Below are 11,007 nucleotides of genomic sequence, written 5' to 3' on the forward strand. Positions count from 1 at the left end.
TAATTGTACTCCTAGTGCAAAATTTCAAACAAATTCGGCCAGAAATCTGGCTTCTGGGACCATATAAGTCCATATCGGGCGAAAGATATATATGGGATCTATTTCTAAATCTGAACCGATTTCAATCAAATTTTGCACACTTGACTATACGACTAAGTGTTATGTTTGTACAAAATTTCAAGCAAATCGGTATAAAACTCTGGCTGCTGGGTCCATATTAGTGCATATCGGGCGAAAGATATATATGGGAGCTATATCTAAACCTGAACCGATTTCTTCCAAAATCAATAGGGTTCTATTCTGACCCAAATTAGGAACATGTGCCAAATTTTAAGGCGATTGGACTTAAATTGCGACCAAGACTTTGATCACAAAAATGTGTTCACAGACAGACGGACGGACGGACATGGTTATATCGACTCAGGGACCCACCCTGAGCATTATTGCCAAAGACACCATGTGTCTATCTCGTCTCCTTCTGGGTGTTACAAACATATGCACTAACTTATAATACCCTGTTCCACAGTGTGGCGCAGGGTATAAAAAGATAAAAACTTTCCACATTTCCACAACAGATGACGTAATATCCAGATTTTCCTCATTTAATAGAGCACTTCGAACATTGTGTTATGTATATCGATTCATCGCACGGTCTCGCAAACATACGATTAGTTCATCGTTGGAACTCTCTGTTAAAGAACTTTCGCGTGTCAAAGTTCTGCTAATTATGCTTTCACAAAAGATACATTTTCAATGTGAATATAACGCTCTTTCTAACAAAGAAGAAATAAGTAAAAAGAGTCATATTCTGACGCACACACCCTTTTTAGACAAAAATGGGTTGTTAAGAGTTGGTGGTCGCTTACATAACGCTGGTATCAGTTACGAAGAGAGACACGCGATTATCATTCCCGACAAATCACACCTTGCTGAATTAATTGTGAGACACAGCCATCAAATTCTTCTCCATGCCGAGTATAATATTATGATAAGAGCAATACGACAAGGTTTTTATATTCCAAGGTTAAAGAACACAATTCGGAAATGTATTCGAAATTGTAAAGCTTGTACAATTTATAAAAGAAAATTCCAGGATCAAATCATGGCCTCACTTCCACCAGAACGTGTTGACTTCTCTTTGCCATTTACATATGCAGGTGTAGAATTTGCTGGCCCATTTAACCTCAAAACATCGAATCTACGAAATGCTAAGATCGGAAAATGCTGCTCAGCAGTATTCGTATGTTTCTCAACACGGGCAGTTCATCTAGAAGTATGTTCGGATATGTCAGCTGAAGGTTTCTTAGCGTGTTTTATGAGATTCACAGGTCGTAGAGGATTACCGAAAACTATGTTTTCGGACAATGGCAGAAACTTCGTGGGAGCAAGCTACAAGTTATAACAAGAACACAACACATTTCTCAAAAATGCTGAAAAGAGCCTTTCCGAAAAATACAGTCTCCACGGTTTCTCCTGGTCATTTATACCACCTCATGCTCCCCACATGGGAAGACTTTGGGAGGCAGCCGTCAGGAGCATGAAGTCTCACTTAAAGAAAATCACTAATAACCTCTCCTTCACATTCGAGGAGTTTAGTACGATTTTAGTGCGAATTGAATCTGTATTAAATTCTCGACCATTGGGTCCAATATCTCAAAACCCTTTTGAACTTTTACCCATAACTCCAGGTCACTTTTTAAGGGGAGCTCCATTAACCGCTTTTCCTGAGACCCTTACAGAATATACATCGGATAATTTGTCCCATATCAACCGATGGAAGAGATTAAAAGTAATTCAACTCATTTTCAGCCAACGTTGGAAGGCAGAATATGTAACCGAGCTCCAACGTCGGTACAAGTGGAAAAGTACTAAGAACAATTTAAAAGAAAACGACTTTGTTGTCATAAAAGACGATTCTTTGCCATCTACGGAGTGGCGATTAGGGCGCATAACAAAAGTGTTCACGGGAAAAGACAATAATGTGCGGTCCGCGAAAATAAAAACAAAAAAATGGTACAATAATACGTCCAATTGTTAAACTTTGCCTTCTACCAACATCTGAAAACTAATGAAATCATCTCGGTCAATACGCGACATTAAACTCATACTACAAACACAAGCTATCTAGTAGAAGTTGATCGTACAAAAGCTGATTTATTTCCGTACTATTCTTTCTTTTTTTCTCTTTCTGTATACTTGCAGCAGTCATTTTATATCAACGCCTATCTGGACATGAACTATCTGGAGAATTTTTGATTTGTCGTGAAGTTCCTGGGAATACATCCAACCTTTTTTATATGTCAAAATTCAACAACAATGGATGAGATTCAGGTCTGGCAAAGAGTCGGCACCGGAACTTTAGTAAACCCTGCCCGGGAGAATGTTGAACCCATGGTTCAACCTGTTTGCAACGAATACCCTTAATAATATTATATACATATACATTTTTTGAATTCGCCATATATTGTATATATTGACATCCTTTTCACTCATTGGAATATAAATCAAATGTTCTTTTTTCCCGCTTGAAGCACGATTGTATAAAGTTTAGTTGTAGAACCGCAACCACAGAATAAAGATAAACTGGCCTGAATTCTACGAATTCATTTAATCTTTTATTTCCCAAGAGGCCATTAGGATTCAAATAGTGAAACATATACATTCCAAAAATCCCTACATACGAGCAAAACGTTATTAAACAGTCCCAAACATGTTATGCTAGTTTATAAACATAATATGCTTGCACTTAAAAATATTGTGTTAAAAAATTTGAGTTCCAAAAATATAATTTTTACACCCAAACATATGAAAAACAGTCTTTTTAGTCCGTGTACTATGTCCATTTGGTAGTAGTAGTAGTAGTAGTAAGTACTTCTTTATTTAATATTATTTTCATTTTAACAATTTTGCAAATATATACATTGTTTGATTGATTTCATTTAAATTTAAAATATATCTTTAGTTTGAAGTTAATATAAAGGTTTTGCGACATGTTTTCACGTCAGTCGCATAATCATTTATTTACTTTTATTCTTTATTTTGATTTTTTTGTTTTTATTGAAATTCTGTAATTAAAAAATGTCTATAATTGTATGCGGATTTTATATAATTTACTAAGCTGCTCCAGTCACTTTCTCCTCTGCCATCCAACATTCTAAGCATTTCTTCTTCGTTCAACCTTGGTTTCCCGAAAGCTGCAATTCTAAATTCGCTTAATACAGGGCAGCAGGCAATGAAATGTTGGGTCGTTTCTTCAACTAGCATGTTACAAAGTCTACATATTTTATCCTCCTCATTCCGTCCATAATTGTTTCCATTTAAGTGAATCATTCCACTTCGGGCTTTAAATATCCAACTAATTTCTTCCAGTGTATATTTTTCATTTATGTATAACTGGGCTCTGAAGGAACTTAGGGATTTATAATGTCTGCTGCTTTGAGCTTTCGTTTGAAATCGTCTTTGCTTCAGATTTAATTTCAATGCACATAGCAAGTCTGTACTAAACGTATTCCATGATTCGATATCATTTATTACTTCAGGCCATAGCAAGTTCATGTTTTCTGCAAGTGCTTTCAGTTCTTTTACCCAGAAACAATTTCTATTCATCAATAAAGTGGTTAACTGGTGCGGAAGGCGGTTGCGGTTATAGAGAAACATGGTTTTGCCTATATATCTTAAATGGAGGTATATAACTGGGAATCTTCTACATCTGTTTCAAGCATTAGAATATAGTTTGGTGTGTTACTAGGCACTCTAAATAATCTTTTTATGAAGTATCTCTGCAGAGAATTGACATCATCGAAATATGTGAATCCCCATACTTGAGCTGCATACGTTTGTACAGACCTGCAAACTGACAAGAAGAGTTTCCACTTGGCATCTATATCAATGTCTTTCCTTCCTACGAAAGTCTGCCAAGTTGTGTTCAGAGCATTCTTTGCTGCGATATTTCGTTGTTGCAAGTGTTTCCGAAAAGTTAGCGTTGGTGTAAAAATCACTCCTAGGTATTTAAATTCATTTGCTATTCGTACCTCTCTTCCATTAAAAACCCATTTCTCACATCTGCTCAGTCTACCTCCATTTCTGAAAACCATTATTTCCGATATTGGAAGATTGACTTCTAGATTCCATGTTGTACAATAGACTTCTAAATTTTTGATCATCTTCTGCATCACCAATACGTTATCGGCAAGAATAACAATATCGTCTGCATATAACAAAAGGCGTACGTTTAGATTTTCTATATTCAATCCACCACCCAGGCATTCGTCTAAATCGTTTATATAAAGTGAGAAAAGCAGAGGTGATAATAGACACCCCTGTTTTAATCCCCTTGTGGTAATGAAGTATTCTGACCTCTCCTCACCCGTCCATACTGCTGATTGAGTGTTTTTGTATATTGAATCTATCATTTGTACCATTTTATTTGATAGTCCTATTTCGTGTAATTTATAGATTAATGATTGCCTTGATATGTTGTCGAAAGCAGCTCTGAAATCAACGAAAAATGCATATACCTTTCTTTTTTCTGATAGCTTCAGGCTTATTATAGCTGATAGATTATATATATTATCAACAGTTGAATAGTGTCTGCGAAATCCTGCTTGATACTCAGTGATGATGTTATATTTTTCTGCCCAATTGTAAATTCGATCATTTAGAATTCCCATAAATATCTTGGCTGCACAATTCATGAAAGAGATGCCCCTATAGTTTGAAGGATCATTTATATCACCTTTCTTGTATATAGGGAATATTATCGACCTGATGAATGTATCATCTATAATGCACTCATTATATATTTTATTATAGGTTTGTAGTAGTAAGTGTCGGAATTGGATTGTTGTGTTTGTGAAAAACTCGTAGGGTATACCGTCTTCACCCGGAGCTTTATTTGATTTAAGTGTTCTAAGGACTTTTTCCAACTCGTTCATTGTGATTGGATCGTCTAACATTGCGTCTTTGCGGAGCATTGGTACATAATAAATATTTGCCATAGCTTGTGGTGTCTTTAGAAGGTTTTCGTAATGTTGTTTGAATGACAAAGGGGTGATACATGGACCAATTTTGTAGTGGTGGTTGCGTATTTCCCTTGCGATCTTCCACCATTCCTTTGAGTTGCTTACATTATTTAGTTTTGAAGCAATACCCTGATAGTATTGAACTTTGCTATAATTGCATACTGATTTATATGTTTGTTGGGATTTCAAATACAAAGCTTTGTCCTCTAAGCTGTTTGATTTCCTATATTTTCTTAATAATCGAAAAGAGTTGACTCGGGCTTCATTACAAGCAGCATTATACCATTTAGACTTTGCTGTAAAATATTGGTCTATGGGTTGAGCTCTCGGCCAAGACTTTTGGATCATAGCACAAATATCGTTCACTCCCAAGCTCTTGTTTGCTGAGTTAATAATATTCTCATTGAGGTTTGTATAATAATTGAACTTTTCTGCACTACTCCACTTTAATTTAGGTAACAAGTTCATATGTCTTCCCTGAGCTGCTACTGGGTTAAGTTTTAATTTTAATATTATTGGGAAGTGGTCAGACCATACTTTATCGTCTACTAAAAATTCTTGGATACTACTAAGCATTTCATGGGAAACAGCACATACATCGTTTACGGATTGGCCAAGAGCATTGGTATATGTTATATTGCCTTCCTTATCACCTCTAGTTATTCCGTTTAAGATAAAAAGACTCGAAGCATTACAAAACTCTACGAATTCTCTTCCCTTAGTATTAATAGTTATATCCTTCGAGCTTCTCACTTCATATCCAGCTGTAAATTCTTCCTTATAAATCTCATCCAAGTCTTGTTGTAATTCCCCAATCCGAACATTTAAATCGCCTATTATTACACTGTTTGAGACTTCACAAGTATCATACATATCTTTTAAACATCTGAACTCATTTGGCCAATTTTCAGGTCGTAGGTATTTCGGTACTAGATTAAAATATTTTATTTCTGTTTTAATCTTTACGAACTGATCATCTGCGATTTCTTTCAATTCATAATCTATTCCAAGATTTTGAAGCTTTTTTCAATTCAATTCAATTCAATTCAATATTTATTCATAATCTATAAGCCCTAAAAGGGCCAAATCGATTACAGAGTAATGTATTATGGCACTAAGATTCACTTTTATATAATGGAAGGTAAAAAGATCTTAACACTAAAATCTTAATACTAAAAAATAAAAAAAAAATGTTCATGGATATGAAACGTTTCCCCCAAAAAATAAAAAAAAAGTTTACCCACTATCAACCTTTTATTCGATATGCAGGGTTTACAAATTAGACAGCATCTTGTCGGCAAACTCCTGAACTGAATGGGCAAAATGTCTATCCTCATATGGAAGATATACATTCCAGATACGACATACTCTTACCTCGAAGGAATTCTGCATTATTAGGGTATTAAAGCGGGGACATATCAGTGAATGCGATCTGACAGATGAACCAAACTGAAAATGAGATAGTAAATATTGTGGACTTCCAGCCCTGTACACTTTATAAAATAGTGTCACCAGCCTAATCTTTATAAAATTATCAAAACTACAACCTAAGAAGTCCCTAACATACGCCGATATGTGATCATGAGTACGCAGTCCGTAAACGTACCTGATTACCCTATTGAAGTATCTCTCTAACCTCATTCTGTTTGTCGTATTGGTCCCCGTATACACCTCTAACCCGTACAAAATCCTAGGCATTAAAAAGCTATGGGCTAACATCTTGCGTAGCTTCAATGGAATAGAGCAATTAATACTGTAAAGCCTTCGAAGTCCAAATGTCAATTGGGAAATCACCTTGTTGATATGTTCATCAAAGCTCAATTTGCTGTCTATAAGAAATCCCAAGGTGGTCATACTTGGCACATATTCCAAATATTGATTACCAATTAACAAATTAGGTATAGCAACTCCAACAGCATTAAAAGCCATAGCTCTGGACTTAGCGGCGTTGATAAGAATAAAATTTTGCCTACACCAATCCTCAATGCTTAGGAGATTGTTCTGAACCCTTGATAGTAGACTATCCAAATTATTCCTATCCGAAGAAGCAAGCAATTGTAAATCATCGGCATATAAGTGGGCACTTATGCCATTCAGCACATTGAATATATCATTTATGTACATATTGAAGAATAATGGACCCAATACCGACCCTTGGGGAACTCCTCTGGACACTACCCTCGTACTAGAAATCATCCCTGCAAATTGTACGAACTGTTTCCTACAAAACAAAAAGGATTCAACCAGCGAACATGAAGTCCTTGAGAAACCAAATTGAGTGTATAATTTATTCAGCAAAACTTCATGGCAGACTGACTCGAAAGCTCTACTTAGATCTAGGCTAATTAAAATAGACACAAGCTTGTTGTCAGTGTTCCTCCTAATATCATCTGTAAAAGAAGCCATTAACGAAGTAGTACTGAAGTTTCGTCTGAAACCTGATTGGAAATCCGAAAACCCTCTACGCACCGGTTCGTTTGCCATTATCTGGGAATTTATCAAATTCTCAAACATCTTTGAAAACAAGGGTAATATGCTAATTGGCCTAAAATCACAATAACTAGACGGTTTATTCCTTTTCGGCAATGGTACAACCCTTGCAATTTTCCACGCATCCGGGTAACTGGAAGTCATCAATATAGTATTATATAAAAAAACCAGATGTCGGGAAATGAAAGGAAATATCAACTTTACGAATCTGATGGATATTCCATCAGCACCCATTGCCTTAGACTTAATCCTGTTCAAACTATCCCATACATCAAACTCATCGATAGCTCGAAATTCAAATCCAGCATCTTCTCTAAAGCCCGTCGCCTGTCTATATATTAGGTCTGGTGGATTCTGTGGAGGCTCCAATATAAAATGATCATTACATCTTTCCACATCCAAATCGTCATTTCCCATGCCATTAGTACCTGCAACACCCAAACTTTCAAATCTCTTCCACAAGCCTGCCTGCGACGATGATTGTAAAGTACCCTGAAAAAACAGATTCCTTCGTTTACGAATTACAGATTTGGCCCTATTCCTGTATCTGCTATAAATTTGCCAGTTCCTGGCAGATCTACTTTCCATAAAGGACCTATAAGCCATATCCCTTTTCTCGCACGCTATGCGGACCGATGAATGGTGCATCCAATCAATGGGGTTGGATCGCCTTATTCGTCTAAGTGGGACATGTCTATTAAATAAATCCATAACATGTTGAGTCATAAATTCGACTTGATAATTCACATCCTGCCTATACATTTCCAAAAAATCTATTCTTCCAAAGTCTCTTTCGCATAAGTCAAGGTTGAAATTCCTATAATCACGAATTAAAAATATTTCAGAATCTTTCTCAGCGACAATAGCCACAGACAAAGAAATAAGAGCATGGTAGGAATTTAAAGCTGGGAACTGAAATTGACTAAAGTTAGTAACCATTCCAGGATCGGAAACCAAATAATAATCTAACAAAGAACACCTCTGTGTACATAAATTGAAATGAGTTGGCAAACAGTTATGAATTATTTCCAGTCCCATTCTCCCACAAACACTCCTCATATAACTGCTCTGTTGGAATAAATCAATATTGTAATCGCCCATCAAAACTACCACATTGTACCGTGCTACATAATCCGCAAGATCGTTTTCACATTGGGATATTCCACCGTATGGCAAATATAGCACTCCCAACAAGATTTTCGTAGCGTCCGCTGCATCTACTTCAACCAAAATCCCTTCCGCAACACCCTCATCCGTTATCTCGTGCACAACCCTAGCTCTTATATCCGAGCGGATATACATGCATACACCACCTCCTCTCCTCACAGACCTATCATTCCTATAAACTCTATATCCGTGGATTTCTATAGCGCTATCCAAAACACAGTGGTTTAGCCATGTCTCCGATACCCCGATAACATCGAACACCATACTTTCAAACAAGTTCCGCAATTCATCCAGCTTTGACATGGAAGCTCTTGGCACCAAGCTTTGTGCATTTAAATGAATAAGGTTTAAATCCCTGCTATTCAAGTTCAAATTATCAATTACGCTTTTGTTGATAATGGGTCCTAAATTATTATTCATTGAGTTTGTATAGAGAAACCCCCCATATCCATGATTTCATGAAAAATTTATAGCAAAATGAATAGAAAAACTTATAACTAATTCTTAGAAAATATATTTCCATTTCTTTCCACATATTTTTCCTTAAACTACTCGCAAAACTATCATTAAATGAAAAGAAGGATATATACATATATCTATAAAGAAAATTAAACAAATTAAAAAAATATTCCTTAAAGTATAGAAGTAATGTTTTAGCGATACAAAAGAAAATATCATCCTCTGACAGAACTCGAAACATCTTCGTACAAAGTTTATTACACAATTATAGTGAATGAATAGATATTTAATATTTTTCATTTAACAAACATGTTTCAAGCGAATCGACTATGGGTTTTGGTCATACTAGCCAAATATTTGACCAAAATGAATGTGAAACTTTTTTACTCGTTTTTTCTTTTTGGGAAATATTCCTGTGCATATCACCACATATACATCCAATTTGAGCTAAAAGTATTTGCTAGTTTGAAAGCAACAACTATTTCTTTATGATTTTTGTCAAAGATTTGCCCAGTGTGACCGTGCCGTAACTTATTATACAATCCACCATACATTTTAACATTCCTCTCAATCAAGTTCGATCGAACATCATACCAGCTTTATGTTACACTTTAAGCAAAGACAATAAAGAAAAGAATGCATAAATTGGATTAGTTGTTTTCATTTTGTGTTGGAACAATACTTAATTTACTATTTTCAATTATTTAACTTTTCAGTCAAAAAGCATTTCAGGCATTTTATTAATAAGTAGTGCAATCGACACCGAAATTTATGAAAACTTTCAATAAAATAGCTAAATAAAAAATAAAACAGTTTTGCCATCACAATAACAAAACTGTCTTACTGCAAGTATGGTGTTAATTCCTTTTTTTTTTGTACTAACACTATCAAAGCTAAATTCATATCATCATATTTTTATGACATTTCGTTTTTTTTTTATCAATTTTAAAACTAAAAGAAAAGCGGAAAATAGAAAAAAATTACTACCATAGATTCCAATATAATTTATAATTCATTTGATTAACTATCTATACATAATTAATTAACATATTTGACATATTTTATTTAAATTTTGATATACAGAATGAATACAATGTACTAAATGTTACAATACAGAATTTACAATACAGCAGCATTATTGGTGGTACTTCCAGCAAAAAATTCAGACATTTTGTCATATCTCACAGATTTCTCTTCGCCGTTTGCTAATAGAATTTTTGCTTCTGGATATGTTGAGCTTTTAATGCGAAATTTAGATATTTTGCCTTCCTTAACAAGTTTGCGGCACATAAATTGTAGATTTGCTGCTATTGGAGTTAAATGATCATTGATGTATACACGTGATGATATATCAGTGTCCAAGATTTGGTTTAGCTGAAGGTTCTTGTTCTTAAAGTACTGAACAAACAGCTCATCTCTTTTCCGAATAGAATTAAATTTTGCTAAAACAACTTTCTTATTTCGAATCCATGTGCAGAAATTCAGATCGTAGGGCTCTAATGGAACACCTAACACCTGACCGATCTTTTCCACAGTAGTGTATAACTCGCTGTTATTTATAGTTGTTGGGAGACCACTAATCAGAACATCGCTTCTGTTAATAATTTTTCGCACATTGTTATTCTCGACTACCAGCTTGTCTATTTTTGCATTCGTGACATTTTCGAATTTCTGAAGATGAGCAGAACAATTTCCAATATCGACCTTTATTGAATTTAACTGAGGCAAAATATTCTCCGCCACAAGATTTGACAACTTTTCCAATTTACTTTCCAACGCATCTAGTTTCTTCGTCACATTATCAGCACCTGCAACCGATTTCGAACTGGATGCATTATTTTCTATCCGGTCTTTACAATCCACACATTGA

General features: G+C 35.2%; 1 protein-coding gene across 1 annotated transcript; it reads right to left on the reverse strand.

Moving 5' to 3' along the window:
* Positions 1-7,590: 7,590 nt before the first annotated feature.
* LOC142224879 (uncharacterized) lies at positions 7,591-9,098 on the reverse strand. The gene is made up of 2 exons (XM_075294656.1): positions 7,716-9,098; positions 7,591-7,644 (listed from the first exon to the last, which is right to left on the reverse strand). The coding sequence occupies exons 1-2, from the start codon at positions 9,096-9,098 to the stop codon at positions 7,591-7,593; spliced, it is 1,437 nt and encodes a 478-aa protein (XP_075150771.1).
* Between the last annotated feature and the right edge of the window lie 1,909 nt (positions 9,099-11,007).

This window comes from Haematobia irritans, chromosome 2 (assembly GCF_050003625.1).
Source record: "Haematobia irritans isolate KBUSLIRL chromosome 2, ASM5000362v1, whole genome shotgun sequence".
Classification (NCBI taxonomy): Eukaryota; Metazoa; Arthropoda; class Insecta; order Diptera; family Muscidae; genus Haematobia; species Haematobia irritans.

Excerpts from the sequence above, each read along its gene's own strand:
- LOC142224879 (XM_075294656.1), bottom strand. The coding sequence starts at position 9,098 with ATGAATAATAATTTAGGACCCATTATCAACAAAAGCGTAATTGATAAT. Across the intron at positions 7,645-7,715 it reads ATGGAATATCCATCAGATTC|TTACCCGGATGCGTGGAAAA; the intron begins GTAAAGTTGATA and ends GATGACTTCCAG.